Source organism: Capsella rubella, unplaced genomic scaffold, assembly GCF_000375325.1.
Source record: "Capsella rubella cultivar Monte Gargano unplaced genomic scaffold, Caprub1_0 scaffold_3, whole genome shotgun sequence".
NCBI lineage: Eukaryota > Viridiplantae > Streptophyta > Magnoliopsida > Brassicales > Brassicaceae > Capsella > Capsella rubella.
This window is the reverse complement of record NW_006238921.1, coordinates 1,874,538-1,888,797: the sequence shown is the minus strand read 5'-3', so window position 1 is coordinate 1,888,797 and position 14,260 is coordinate 1,874,538. Positions and strand designations below refer to the sequence as shown.

The following is a 14,260-nucleotide window of genomic DNA, read 5'->3' as shown; positions in this document are numbered from 1 at the left end:
ATTTGAAAAAGGGTATTTTTGAAAATAGATAGAAAAGAGGGGTATTTTTAAAAAGGGGTACACCAAAAGGGGCATTTCTCAAAAATTCTCTATAATCATTAAATAACGGTTTGACCAAATAAAAATTATTAACTAATTGAATTAATGATAAATTTTGTAGATATCATTTGTGCTATACTTGCTTGATTGATTTTTGAATATGAATATTTTTATGTGAAAATAAGAAATTTATGTGATCTACAATGTTTATTCGTATGATTTTAGTAAACAAATATTTAATTATTGATTTATTTAAATTTTATTTATATTTTAAAATTATATAATTTTTAAATTTTTTTATGATATGATCAGTTATGTATATATACTATGTAGAATTTGATTAGTTGATTATTTCATATGCTAACATATTTTTTTTATCTTTTTTTCATTTTTCTAAAAAAATGTTATCTTTGTTATTTTAGATATATGATGATTTTGTTTTATTAGATTTCATTCTATATAAATTATTAATTTCGAAATTATATTAAAATATTAAATTAATAATAAATATGTTTATGTATATTCGAAATATATTTGTTTACATATATTTAGTTTTGAATTTAATTGTCCACTTTTTGTGGTAAAAGATTATTATGATTTATATAAATATAGATTGTTTTTGTTTTTTTTTGTTTTTTTTTTATGTCATTAATTCTGTTTGGCAACTGCTTTTATTTTCATGAAATTTATTTTTAAAATTGGGGGTGTTTGGCTTCAAGTTGTCCTTCCCAATTAATAGTATAGATTGAAATAAGGGGAAACTTATACAGAGAAATCTGGCTGAAAACGTGATTATGGGTATTAATACAGTATGAAATACATACGATTACGATACGATACGATTGGAAACGAGAGTATTCATTCATCATTAAAAAATCATAAATACCGCAGCCCCCACTACGATGATATGACCAAATTTGTGTTTGCGATAAAGACTTCTCTATCCCTCAGTTAAAGCATCCCAAAAAAATTCCTTTAAATTAGTGTTAATTTTTCTCTAAGGTCTTACACTAATTACTTAATTAATATTACGTACTAAACACTTCAATTAATTGAAATGTTTGAACATACTATTTTTTAAGAAACACACCTTATGACTAATTGTCACAGATTTTATAGACTATAGTTAGGGAATCATATTTTTCAATATATATAGAGTAGATTATTTTTGAATGTATTACATATGATGAAATATATTGTCCAAGTCTAGGCCAAAAATAAAAGAAAATAATAGTAACATAATATTGCTCACTACTTCTCCTTTCTTCTAATAAATTGAAGAAAGCAGCGACTTTACTTCTCTCTCTCTTTCTCTCTGACTCTGAAAAAGATGAAGTGGAGAAGTTAATGTTCACCAACTTAATACTGCAAAGTCTGAATCTTTCTTCCTTCTTCTTTGCCTTCTCTTTCAAGTGTGCGTCCCTCATTCTCCTCTCTGGTGAGTTTTGAAGAAAGATTGGTATCTCCCTCACTTACATATATGCAGTGATTCTTGTTTGTGTTCTTGAATGTGTTAAAGATAACAATATCCTGGGTTATTTATGTTGTCCAGATTGAAGTCGGGAGTAGCAGAGGAGCTGTCTCGGATCTGGTAAGCGAGAGAGAAAGAGATTTGAGTTTACTCACCAGACCAAATCTTGTTGAGAGAAACAAAAAAAAAAATGAGTAAAGAAGAGTTTATGAAGATCCAGGTTTCTTCACCATTAACTCTGATACTCATTCTCTCACTGTATATCTTCTGTTGACTTAATCTGAGAAATATATTTTTATATTTTTGTAGACTTGTGTTCTTAAAGTGAACATTCACTGTGATGGCTGTAAGCAGAAAGTCAAGAAAATCTTGCAGAAGATCGAAGGTATTGAACCAAACTCAAAATTATCTTTTTGACTTTTTTTTTAAGTCACAAACCAAGATTTTTAGTTTGTTGACTAAAGTCTTGGAAACTTATTCTGTGTTTTGTCTGAAACCAAAAATAACTCAGGTGTTTTCACGACCAAGATTGACTCAGAGCAAGGGAAAGTGACTGTCTCAGGGAGTGTAGATCCTTGTGTTCTCATCAAGAAGCTGGCCAAATCTGGTAAACATGCTGAAATCTGGGGAGCTCCTAAGGGTAACAACAATCCCAATCAGTCCCAAATGGCGAATCAGTTTAAGGGGATGCAGATTGACAATGGAAAAGCAAGCGGCGGCGGTGGTGGCGGCGGCGGAAACAACAATAACAACAAGAAAGGTCAGAAGGGCGGCGGAGGAGGTAACAGTAATGCACCAAAGATGGGTCAGCAACTGAATCCTCAACAGATGCAGCAGCTTCAACAGCTTCAGAAGATGAAAGGGTTTCAAGATCTGAAGCTTCCTCCTCAGTTAAAAGGCTCTGCTTCAGCGAACAAGAACCAAAACCAGAACCAGAAAGGAGTCAAGTTCGATGTTCCTGAGGATGATGATGATGATGATGATTTTAGTGACGAGTTCGACGATGAGTTTACTGATGATGATGACGACGACTTTGATGATGAGTTCGATGATCTCCCTCTTCCCTCTAATAAGATGAAGCCTAATATGATGATGCCTAATGCTCAACAGATGATGATGAACGCTCAAAAGAACGCTAATCTTGGCGGTGGTCCCGCTAAAAACGGCGGTAAAGGCGCTCCCGGCGGCGGTGGTGGTGGCAAGGGTGGTCCTGGTGGCGGCGGTGGAAATCAAAACCAAGGCGGCGGCAAAAACGGCGGCGGTAAAAACGGTGGTGGTGGTGGACATCCGCAAGACGGTAAAAACGGTGGCGGAGGTGGTCCACACGGCGGAAAGAAAGGTAACGGCGGAGGTGGGCCTATGTCTGGAGGGATTCCGGGCGGTTTCCGACCCATGGGAGGCGGAGGAGCACCACCGAACATGAGCATGCCTATGGGTATGGGTGGTCCGATGGGAAATATTCCGGCGGTTCAGGGATTACCAGCGAGTGGTCCGGGCGGTGCACCGCCGGGTTATTTCCAAGGGGGCGGGGCAGATCCGATGCAAATGCAGCAACAGCAATATTTAGCAGCTGTAATGAACCAGCAAAGAGCTATGGGGAACGAGCGGTTCCAACCAATGATGTACGCACGTCCACCACCGGCGGTTAACTATATGCCGCCAAACCCGCACCAATATCCGAATCCGCATCCGTACCCGTACCCGTATCCATACCCACAACCTTACGGGAATGATCAATACTCTCATGCCTTTAGCGACGAGAACACATCAAGCTGCGATATAATGTGAGAAAATGGTCAAACAATTCTAAAATAAATCACCAAAATAGTTTGTGTATTACTGAATCCTTAAGTTGGGTTTTTTTTTTCTTCGATGGATCGTCGAATGCCAAGTTGTTTTAGGTTGGTTTTTTTTTTTTTTTTTTGGCCTGATCACTTTGTGATAGCTTCGGTAATTTAATAGAGAGAATAATATAAAAACTTTTTAAAAAAAAAATAGTTTTCTCAGTTAATTGTGATTTTTATACTATTTGGTAATTGTTCTTAGTGAGAATATACGCGTGTACGGGAGTTCCTAGAACAAATTTGGAAGAGAGATACCAAAATCAAATTTGACACTTTAGGGTTTGATCTTATAAAAGAATACTACAGTATATGTTTTGTCTTCAAAGAGGATACCGAATCTCAATGGTAGGAAGAAGTGGAGTTATGTCATATGGACCGTTATATTATTAAGATAACATCTCTCCACTAAATTTGGATCTTGCTTTTATTTCTTCTTGTTTAGTTTCTCTGAATTATACTAGTTGGAGTATTATATATTAAAGGTGTTTTTCCTCCTTTTTAATCTTTTGTTTGTCGTCGAGTTAAGGAAAACAAAATATTATAAGCAAAAGTCAGCATGATTGGTTGCATTTAAACTTAAAAGTTAAAATAGGAAAAGTTTTAAAGAAAGGGGGAAAAAGAAAGAAATCTTATTATATAAAGTTGGGTTTTCAAAGTTAGTTATTAACAAGATCGTGACACGTGTTAATTTAATTAATAAGATGTTGACACATGTCAAATAATTAGTGGTAAAAAATTATATAAATTACTTTTCAAAAATAGAATATTTTCAAAATAGAAAAAAAATCAGGAAATTTAACAATTACTTAATAGTAATTATACATGAAACAATTACTTAGTAGTGTAGTAATCCTAAAGGGAAAAAGATAGTAATTATAAAATAAAATTATTAATAAAATTATAGAAATTAGGTCTAAGTAATTAAAAAAATTAACAAATAAAGAAAAAAATACAATAAGTTAATCTAAATAAGTTAGTCACTAATATGACATGTGTCAATTGTATCGATAAGGTATTGACATGTGTAAATTTAAGATATATTAAAATATTTTAAAATTAAATTTATAAACCTATCATAAAAAATTCTACATAAGTAATACATATAAAAGTATACGTAATTATAATGGATTTTTATGTTAATTCAAAAATTCTTATAATGTAAAATTTGGTTTTTAAAGTTACTAACTCACGTGATTGTGATATATGTCAAGTAAAACATTAGATGCCGTGACACATCTAAAAAATTAGATGAAAATAGAAAATTACAAAAAAAATTGAAATATTCAAAATTTTTTACTTATTATTAATCTAATTTTAGGTTATGTCAGTTTGGGTTTATCAAAGAGATTAAGGTATAATATTTATAATTAAACAGATTATATGTCGATTTTTGTTTATAAAAAGTATTAAAGTTTACTTTTTACTACTAAACATGTTATATGGTTGCTTGGAATTATAAATGAGGATTATGGTTTAGATTCTACAATTAAACAAGGTTTTATGTCGATTTAGGTTTATAAACAAGGAGTAGAGTTTAGATTACATAATTTATACAAGGTTATTTATCTATTTCAATTTATAAAAGAGAATTAAAATTTAGATGATACAATTAAGCGAGATTATGGGTTTAACAAAATAAATGCGTCTATAAAATGTTTTTACTTTTTAAATATGTTATAACTGTTTAATTTTTAATTCATATTTAAATGTAATATGTCATGACTCATGGTGCAATCTCTTGGGCTAAAACAAGAGGGGTGAATAAAAGAGAACTAAAAAAGAGACATTATTAACTTAAAATAAAGATAAAAAAGTCAATATAACTCATAGTATAATGATTTCTCAAATACTTTTTCCAAATATATAATTTTGTACACTTTCTTATTTAAAATATTTCTTAATGCTTATCTCAGTAACACTATAACTCATTTTTTTTTGGATTGATGTTAATTTGTAAGAAATTTACCATAAAATTTTGTAATCATTAATTAATTTTAAGAAATATATTAAATTGCAAAGTAAAAATATGCGAGAATAGTTTTTAAAAAAACTGGAAATTAGGAAATAACATTTTTTAGGATAATGGTATAATCATGTTTAGGATATAATATCTAAATTAAGTTTTTTGGAAAATTTGGTAATAGTAATATTATGAAAATGGTGAATAGCTCACAATCTTTTTGGGGATCGATAATTTAACATTACTTGACTTTTATGATAAATGTTTAATAACGATTTTTCCTTATGTATGATACATAAATAATTTTTTCAACAAAAAACAATTTACTAACTTTATATTTTTTAAATACTTTCGATATAATATTTTTACAATTAAATTTAATTTTAATTTTAGTTTATTATGAAAAATATAACCTGTCTATTAGACGAACCCTAATCTATATTAGAAAATATGATATTCAATTAATATTGAATTTTTTTTTTGTTAGTGCTATGATTTTCAAAATTTTAACGCATGCACTATTTTTAGTTCATACGTGAAAACATAAATTTTGACCCGCGTTTTTACGCGGGCCTTATCTAGTATTGATATAAACGACTCATGACTAATTTTATGAAAAAATAATAATAAAGTTTTTGGGTCGTGATCATATATTGTATATAATATATATATATTTAGAGTCTTCATAGTACGTAAATAATTGGTCATCAATCTCTATCACCAATTCACGTCAGATGTTACCGTTGCTAGCCTCTCTGTAGTATTATATTAGAGATTATCGAATCACTAGTCTATTGCAACCAAATCAATTCCTATCATGACTTTAATCCACACAAATATATAATATATTTTTAAAAAAATAATGCGCATCCCTAACTACTATTGCAAAATGCAAAAATGCCCATATACATGCATACACTGTGTATGATACAAGAATATGATGTGTAGAAGATGATATATATATATATACACGGATATACCATTGATTTAATGATACCATGTTGCATGATGTGTATTGATGATGATGGGGCCAAAGTGAACAGTTAAAAGGAAGTAAATGGCTATGCGTAATGCGGATGCGGGCAGAGCTAAAAGTGTAGCGTCTCAGCAGAATTGTTCAGTGACAGTACTGCTTATTTCCTTTTCTCTTTAACATACTGTACTTATGAAAATACGTACATATACACAGACGGAAGACGATGAAATAATGATATACATAAACATGCCGACTAAAATACACGTACGTATGTTGAGAAAATACATGCCTTGACCCGATAGTATTATATTTTATACAGTGAAATTGTGTATTTTTAAGTTAGCTAGGAACATACATACATATAGATTAGCAGCAGTATTTTTCTCTCCACTTTGAAAACAATTCGTTTTCTTTTCTTACAAGTTACAATGTTGTCGCCTAACTGTAACACTTCGAAATTTCTTTAAATGGTTAATTTTATTTTTCATTGCAGTGCTCAGAATCAGGGTATCCTATATTTATGTATTTTGCATTTTATTAGATAAGTACTGCCCACAAATTAAATTATTTGACCTTAGAAGAAGAAGAAGAAGAAGACAAGTTGTATATATAAAAAAAGAAGTGAAATGCGACCAAGTAAGCGTGCGAGCAGCTCGAGGAGATCCGACATTTGTTCATCTCTTGTTTGGATACAGCTCTAAGTCTATCCCCATCCCCCATTCTTCAAAACAATGTCGTATTTCTCTACTACTACTACTACTACTACTACTACTACTACTACTTCAAGATTCATAAATGCACTATGTCGCTGTCTCGTGACATTCTTTTGTCTCTTACTAAATTTCTCTCTCTCTCTCTCTCTCTCTCTCTCTCTCTCTCTCTCTCTCTCTCTCTCTCTCTCTCTCTCTCTCTCTCTCTCTCTCTCTCTCTCTCTCTCTCTCTCTCTCTCTCTCTCTCTCTTAATACTTCTCTCTCTCTCTCTTAATACTTGAATATGTATAAGTACAAAGTAGAGAAAGGTATGCATATACAAAGATACGTCACGTTTGTGAAGTTGGATACATTTACATTGACATTCACTGCGTGAGGTCTCTTTTATTATAGTATATCCTAATTTTCAGTTAGAGTACGCATGCCTTTGCACCCACCTTCTTTTACTTCTAGGCTAGTAATTTCTACCCTCGTCTTGGTTCTTTACTTACCGCGTTCCTCAATATCTATATACTAAAATAAATGTATTATTTTCTTATTTACCAAAACTTTATTGTTGAGACAAGCGTTGAAACAACTACATGCATGATGACGTGAAAACTTTAGGTTAAGAACATTTGATCAAACAATATTGCCATTCAGCAAATCTAATTGTTAAACTTTATTAATGATGAACGCCAACGATTGTAAAAAAGACTGTAGACAAACATTGAGTAAATATTGGATTGGTACTCTTCAAAATTGCAGAGTGACGAAATGGTTTACACTAGGCCTGGGAATCCGAACCGAACCGATTCGTCCGAACCGAACCGAACCGAGATTTGGGTTAATCGGTTCGGTTTCTGTTTTTAAAGTAAAACCGATCGGAAAGAGTTTAATTTAGGTTCGGTTAACCGAGTTTTTCGGTTCGGTTCGCCTTAACCGAACGGTTAACCGAAGAATTAAAACCTCTAGTGTGATATAACCTAGCCCCCTAGTCTTCTCTTATTCTTCGCAGTCTTCTTCTTCTTCTTTGGTTCATCACCATGTATCATCATCATCTTCGATACATCATCTTCTTCTTCTCCTTCTTTTTCTTCTTTACACCCGAATAACCTCGTTTTAGCTTTGATGATTAGCTAAAACCGCTTCCACAAATCTTTTAAACGTGTAGCAATTTCGAGAGAAGGTTCAGATTCGAAGAAGGTGAGAGATTGAGGTTGAGCTTTTTCGATTGTGCGGTGTTGGGGTCGCCGGGGAAGGTCTCTTTGAGTCAGTTCTGGTTTGTGTCGTAGTCTTGCGGCTAGGGCAAACTTTGTGTCTAGGTTTGAGAGTTGCAGCAACTGGACTGGGCTTTTTGTAATTTTTTTTTATTATTTTGTTTTGGTATGGCCCAATCAATGAAATTGATTTTTTTGAATTAGAATTGGCCCAAATGCATTAAAAAAAAAACAATTTCGGTTCTAAATTTCAAAAACCGAAATAACCGTGTCCGAACCAAACCGAACCGAAATCTTATTCGGTTAACTTCGGAACAGCTTTCAGATTTCGAACAAACCGAAAAACCGAGAAACCGACACCGAACTAACCGTTGTAACCGAAGTCGCAGGCCTAGTTTACACTTTTACAAAATAACTTTTTTTTTTTTATGGAATCCCAGTTTAGATCCAGTATCCCACAGTGTTATAATATTTAAACTATATCATTTTATCACGCAATAATTATTCATCATGATTCTATCGTTATGCGTTGTGACATTAGTTGGAACCACGTACAATCCTATGTTTTCATGAAGTAGGCTCTACAAGAAAACATTGATATAACCTTTTAGAGCAAACATAAATTAAGTTCCGTTGTTCCAAGCTTCTTCATGAGTCTCAACTACCTAGACGGCTCATTAACTAAGATTCTTCACAACAACTAGCTAGTTTTCTTATTTATTTATTTTCTTCTAATTCTTAAAACTTTAGTTCCATACTATTATAAAGTTAAGAATAACTCAATGCATGTTCCAAACAGCAGAAAAAGTTGTAATGAAAGAAAAAGATGAGGAACAATATAATCCTTACGTCCCAAAAAAAGTGGAAGATGGAAAGAAATGTTGGTGACAAATGTTTGTAGCTAGCCGCAAATGTTAGGCTACAATACGTCTAAGACATGCAAAAGTGCATGCTCCCATTTAATCAAAATATTAATTTTAGGAGTGTAAAGAATTTAACTCCAACATGGATATATTCAATTTGTTCGTGTTCTATCACGTTATCTACAATTTTGATCGAAATTGCAATAAAAAATCAATTTTGCAAATAAACAAAACTCACGCTAGCTTGATCAAGATATATCTCGGTATGCACATACCTATGTCGTACCAAACATACACTCCAAAAACTATAATTGATTGTATGAATTATTTTGACAAATTAAAACCAACAACTTAAGGTACGATTGATAATCTTACGAAAATCTGAATCTTCTTTTTTTTCCAATTTCTTTCTTAAGACACATTATCTATGTCAATCTAAACCAGTTTTAGGTTTGGGGTTGGTTCTGGTTAAGTGCATTCATATTCATTGTAGCAAGTAGCAACAGAGGAAATGTAATTTCTGCGTTTTCATTTATTTCAATTTGCTAATGGACATGGCAAAACGCTCATCATCAATAGTTCACAAGAAAAAATCCTTCACAGCACGAATCCAATAAGTCTTTTGGTCATCATCAAGGGGATCATGAGACTTGTTCGGAATCTCTCCAGAGTTCCTCACGACACTATCTTCTTATCGGCTGAAGTCTCACCATGTACTGTGTGAAACAGAAAAAAGGTATATTGTATGTATCTCAATAGGAGTTGGATTATAAGGACAATCTACGGTCTCTAGCAAACAGATGTTGGCATTTCAGCCTCTGGATCAGCCTCTTCTGAATGATAGCTTCTTGATACTTTTATGTTTTCTGTAATCTAACACCTAGACTAAACATATCATATGATACAATCAATGTATGTTTTCCAACAGGAAATGTTCTATAACCCAGTCCTTGTTTTTTTCATTTCGTAACTTAAATCAATTAGCTATGTTTTAAAAGGTTTCCAGGAAAAAAGAGAGATAAAGATTATCTGTAACACACAGTAGGAAAAGAAATCATACCTTGGATGGATTTCTCAAATTTCTGCAGCTGCGAAATGAAACCGAAATTAGGCAATGCTTGAGGACGTCGACTCTTAACGAGTTCCATAGCTTTAGAGAAGCCCATTCCATGCTTTTTCATCAGATAAGCCACCACTATAGTCACACTTTAAAGAAAAAATCAAACCAGTTACACTGTGTAAGTATAACACTATAACAGAATGACAAATAACACAAATACAGGGTCAAGAAGACTCTTAATTTGTCCACATAATATGTAATCTATGCACATACCACTTACAGCACTCTCCAGCGATACCAGAACCAGGAAGCTAGAACGTATAGAAGCAAACTACAAGATTTCATATATAAGACTGCAATCTAAGTCTATGGATTCCTGCGGTTACTACTTACTAGTGATGAAAGAGCTGCATACTTTGACATCCTGTGAGCTTCTAACATAATTGCAATTGCTTAACATTAACTTAACCCCTACAGAATCAATGAGATGAAGGGAAAAGAGAAGAAACCTCCTAGACATTCCCATGAAGCAATGAACCAAAACACCACCTCCAGATTGAATAGCTTGGTCAATGAAGCTAAAACACTCATCGAAATATACAGTCAAATCGGTCTCCTCTCTATCAACGACTACACTCAAATCACACAACAGATTAGAATCATCTACTCCAAAATTTCAAAACAGGATTCGATGAAGAGGAAACACACACACACCTTCAATGACTTTATAGACAAAATCATCAGGATAAGGAGGAGCCAAAGCCACAGCTACGGTTAAGATATGGGTGACATTGGAGCTATGGAGCAAATCCTTGTTAGTCGCTTCAGCTACTGAACCAATGAACAAACCCTGGGGGTTTTCCGAAAACTTCAGAATCCAAAAAAAACAAATTCCGAAGTGTGAAATTAGATGGGAATAGAAAGAAACAAACCTGTTGGATCTCGCTGAGATCGTTGCCTCCTTCGCGTAGCTTCTGGGAATTAGCTTCTCCAACTCCGAAGAGATCAACCACTTTCTCCATCTCTCTCGCTTTCCTTTTTCTTTCTTCTCCACTTGTACAAGACGACGATACCATTCAGAACCCACCTTTGGTCCTTTACTCCCAATGACAACGACAAACGTGGCTGTTTTTTCCAATAGTTTTTAATATGTAATTGTAATATGCATTTCAACAGGCACCAGTGGTCTAGTGGTAGAATAGTACCCTGCCACGGTACAGACCCGGGTTCGATTCCCGGCTGGTGCATAACTTTTTGTTTTTAAGTTTTTAGATTTAGAAAAATACATATATGTTTTATTAAATGACAGTTATGTTACAATTAGGTCTTTTAAAAGGTAATAAGGTTTATAATAGAAGTCTCATCTTTACAGTTTTACGCATGGAACTTGATAGAAAAAATTGCATGACTTAGAAATCACCAAATTAAAATTAAGAAAAATATTGGTAGGAAGGAAGTGAAAATCCTAAACACAAGAAAAGTGTTGAACACCCTCCTCTCTCCTTTCAAACTGCTTAACCAAAGGAAACTAGCACTCTTCTTCTTCTTCTTCTTGTAAAAATTATATACTCTTTAATTTCCATCTTCTTTGCGTTTTTCTCTCTGTCTCTCTTTATTTTATTTTCTGGGATCATTCATAAAGCCGATCAAGCCACATTGATTTTGTCTGTCCTCGACGGTTCTTGCATCAACTATATCGAGGGATATAGAAGATGAATGGTGAGGCACGGCCAAGAGTAGTTGACCAAGAAGCTGGCTCAACTCCATCTACTTTGAGAGATGAAGATCATCCGTCCACGCAAAGATTGTTCCGATGTCTCCCTTTTGACATAGATCTCAATCCCTTACGCACTGTAAGCTTCATATAGATAGATAAACCATATAAGCCTATATATATATGCATGCACCTAGTCAGTTAGTTGCCTCCATAACACATTATTTTTATGGTCATTATCTTTACTATAGATAAAACAAATATCTTTGTATTCAATTAATGCTAATACATATCTCGGGAATAATGTAACAAGGTCATAGCGGAATTGGTTGGGACATTCATTCTAATGTTCAGTGTGTGTGGGGTTATAAGCAGTACCCAACTATCCGGTGGCCACGTCGGATTGCTAGAGTACGCCGCCACCGCTGGATTATCGGTTGTGGTGGTAGTTTACTCCATCGGACACATCTCCGGCGCCCATCTAAACCCTTCGATCACCATTGCTTTTGCCGTCTTTGGTGGATTTCCATGGTCTCAGGTAAGCAAATGTAACATGTTCCCCTTACGTACGTTTTCATAGGCAAGAACTTAATGTTATTACATGCATGTGAATGTTGTTTGTCAGGTTCCGCTATATATAACGGCGCAAACGTTGGGGGCAACGGCAGCAACCTTAGTTGGGGTGTTAGTGTACGGAGTAAACGCGGACCTTATGGCAACAAAACCTGCGTTAAGTTGGGTTTCTGCATTTTTCGTTGAACTCATAGCTACGAGCATTGTCGTGTTCCTCGCCTCTGCTTTGCATTGTGGTCCTCATCAAAACGTAAGTGACCACATACATGTATATATATACAGGATATTCTTTCCCGTCTTAATTAACTAAAAATAAATATATATCCACTAAACAAAATAACACCTAAATTAGTGTGTATTTAATTGAATCGATATGTGTTCTTTTGTACAGTTGGGTAATTTGACGGGGTTCGTCATTGGAACAGTCATTTCCCTTGGAGTGCTTATTACCGGGTACTTTAATTGTACTTAATAATCATACTTTGTCCGTAGATAACATATAGTTTTTATAATTTGAAAAAAATCAAAGTTATTAGTACTGTATTATAGAAGATAGATATTTCATATAATGCTAACGTTTACTAGAATACGGGTATGCTCAGGCCGATTTCAGGAGGATCGATGAACCCAGCTCGATCACTAGGACCAGCGGTGGTGGCATGGGATTTTGAGGACTTATGGATTTACATGACGGCTCCGGTGATTGGAGCTATCATCGGAGTTTTGACATACAGATCAATTAGCCTCAAAAGCAGGCCTTGCCCTTCTCCACTCTCCCCTTCCGGCTCTTCACTTCTACGTTAATCACCTATAAACCCCTAATGCTCTGCTAGTTTACCTCAATCTACAAATAAACACTTTTTCACTCTACGTTTAAATGTTTAATTGTAGCCTATTGGGCCTCGATAGATATTAAACAGAGAGCTTCTTTAATATATTTAAGAAAACAAAAAATAATTGACATATATAAACTCTCCAATCCTTTTATTAGGTCATAAGATAAAGATCCCGTTTCGTATTGCGTTAACAGAGAGCTTCTTTTAAAGATGAAGATGTTTATAGAGGGTAAGTAAATGAAAACAGAGAGCATTTTAATTTGTTCTTACAAAATGCAATATCGAACAAAAATACTTAAAATGTCGGAATCTTATATGAAAACTTCAATCCTTTTCATTAGGTCATAAAATCCCATTACAACACTCCATACTAGTTTAAAAAACGATACCAAGGAAAACAATCTAGAGAATAATATAAATATCTTATAATCTTAATACCCACGAGTAAAAATTAGTGACCGCAACCTCTACGAGTTGGACCAGAAACTAACTTACGACCCGACCACAAATTCACGTTTTTCTTCTCCTCCTCCTCGTTCCCGAACTCATCTCTTGAATCTTCTCCGACGACACTCATTCTCGTTGCTTTCTCTGCAACCTTGTTACAGCCGTGGTAACCAGCCATGGCAATGGAAGTTAAGTAAGCGACCAAGAGGAACACAACTTTAAGAAACTTCTTCTTCTTCATCTCCATGTTCTTAGTTTAGACTGTTCCTTAACTATAGTTTTCTTAACAGTTACTAATTCGTAGTCGTGGATATGTGCATGTATATAGATTTTGTGGCATTCTTTCTTACGTGAGTTAATCCATATTTAGTTATATAGTTCAAATAATTTACTTGACCAAGTGAGCTAGTGAAGAGTCTAGGAATAGTAAGTTTTAGGTTGCTATATATATATATTGTATTTAATGCTATATCAGAACTTCTAATATTAAGAAAAGAAAGTAAAATTCATTATTTCATGATATACGTCTGAGTCTGGTTGCAGTCTTGCATAACTTTAAACCATGTG

General features: G+C 33.8%; 4 protein-coding genes and 1 non-coding gene across 6 annotated transcripts; 3 read left to right on the top strand and 2 right to left on the bottom strand.

Moving 5' to 3' along the window:
- The first annotated feature begins 1,313 nt into the window (after nucleotides 1-1,313).
- LOC17893521 (heavy metal-associated isoprenylated plant protein 32) lies at nucleotides 1,314-3,505 on the top strand. 2 transcript variants are annotated; one of them, XM_006297570.2, is made up of 4 exons: nucleotides 1,314-1,477; nucleotides 1,592-1,730; nucleotides 1,820-1,895; nucleotides 2,022-3,505. In XM_006297570.2, the coding sequence occupies exons 2-4, from the start codon at nucleotides 1,701-1,703 to the stop codon at nucleotides 3,296-3,298; spliced, it is 1,383 nt and encodes a 460-aa protein (XP_006297632.1). In that variant the 5' UTR covers nucleotides 1,314-1,477; nucleotides 1,592-1,700; the 3' UTR covers nucleotides 3,299-3,505. The 2 variants fall into 2 exon arrangements, with proteins under 2 accessions (XP_006297632.1, XP_023641613.1); XM_023785845.1 differs by having other exon boundaries at nucleotides 1,314-1,498.
- Nucleotides 3,506-9,525: 6,020 nt separating this feature from the next.
- Nucleotides 9,526-11,185, bottom strand: LOC17892350 (dual specificity protein phosphatase 1B). Its single transcript, XM_006298551.2, has 5 exons — nucleotides 11,056-11,185; nucleotides 10,838-10,973; nucleotides 10,633-10,753; nucleotides 10,124-10,269; nucleotides 9,526-9,779 (listed from the first exon to the last, which is right to left on the bottom strand). Exons 1-5 carry the CDS (start codon nucleotides 11,143-11,145, stop codon nucleotides 9,739-9,741), a joined length of 534 nt encoding a protein of 177 aa, XP_006298613.2. The 5' UTR covers nucleotides 11,146-11,185; the 3' UTR covers nucleotides 9,526-9,738.
- Nucleotides 11,186-11,299: 114 nt separating this feature from the next.
- On the top strand, nucleotides 11,300-11,370 carry TRNAG-GCC. Its single transcript has one exon. It is a non-coding gene; the product is annotated as a tRNA-Gly (tRNA).
- A 465-nt stretch (nucleotides 11,371-11,835) lies between these two features.
- Nucleotides 11,836-13,214, top strand: LOC17891377 (probable aquaporin NIP7-1). The gene is made up of 5 exons (XM_006299437.1): nucleotides 11,836-11,976; nucleotides 12,151-12,375; nucleotides 12,463-12,660; nucleotides 12,802-12,863; nucleotides 13,013-13,214. Exons 1-5 carry the CDS (start codon nucleotides 11,836-11,838, stop codon nucleotides 13,212-13,214), a joined length of 828 nt encoding a protein of 275 aa, XP_006299499.1.
- A 483-nt stretch (nucleotides 13,215-13,697) lies between these two features.
- Nucleotides 13,698-13,934, bottom strand: LOC17891455. The gene has a single exon (XM_006296603.1). The coding sequence runs from the start codon at nucleotides 13,932-13,934 to the stop codon at nucleotides 13,698-13,700; it is 237 nt and encodes a 78-aa protein (XP_006296665.1).
- Between the last annotated feature and the right edge of the window lie 326 nt (nucleotides 13,935-14,260).

Bases quoted from the DNA above. Each gene is read 5' to 3' on its own strand.
- LOC17893521 (XM_006297570.2), top strand. From the start codon at position 1,701: ATGAGTAAAGAAGAGTTTATGAAGATCCAG. The intron at 1,731-1,819 runs GTTTCTTCACCA...ATATTTTTGTAG, and splicing joins AAGAGTTTATGAAGATCCAG to ACTTGTGTTCTTAAAGTGAA. The intron at 1,896-2,021 runs GTATTGAACCAA...AAAATAACTCAG, and splicing joins AATCTTGCAGAAGATCGAAG to GTGTTTTCACGACCAAGATT.
- LOC17892350 (XM_006298551.2), bottom strand. From the start codon at position 11,145: ATGGAGAAAGTGGTTGATCTCTTCGGAGTTGGAGAAGCTAATTCCCAG. The intron at 10,974-11,055 runs GTTTGTTTCTTT...GAAAACCCCCAG, and splicing joins ATCTCAGCGAGATCCAACAG to GGTTTGTTCATTGGTTCAGT. The intron at 10,270-10,632 runs GTTTCTTCTCTT...TTTTCTTTAAAG, and splicing joins TTCATGGGAATGTCTAGGAG to TGTGACTATAGTGGTGGCTT.
- LOC17891377 (XM_006299437.1), top strand. From the start codon at position 11,836: ATGAATGGTGAGGCACGGCCAAGAGTAGTTGACCAAGAAGCTGGCTCA. The intron at 11,977-12,150 runs GTAAGCTTCATA...TAATGTAACAAG, and splicing joins ATCTCAATCCCTTACGCACT to GTCATAGCGGAATTGGTTGG. The intron at 12,376-12,462 runs GTAAGCAAATGT...GTTGTTTGTCAG, and splicing joins GTGGATTTCCATGGTCTCAG to GTTCCGCTATATATAACGGC.
- LOC17891455 (XM_006296603.1), bottom strand. From the start codon at position 13,934: ATGAAGAAGAAGAAGTTTCTTAAAGTTGTGTTCCTCTTGGTCGCTTAC.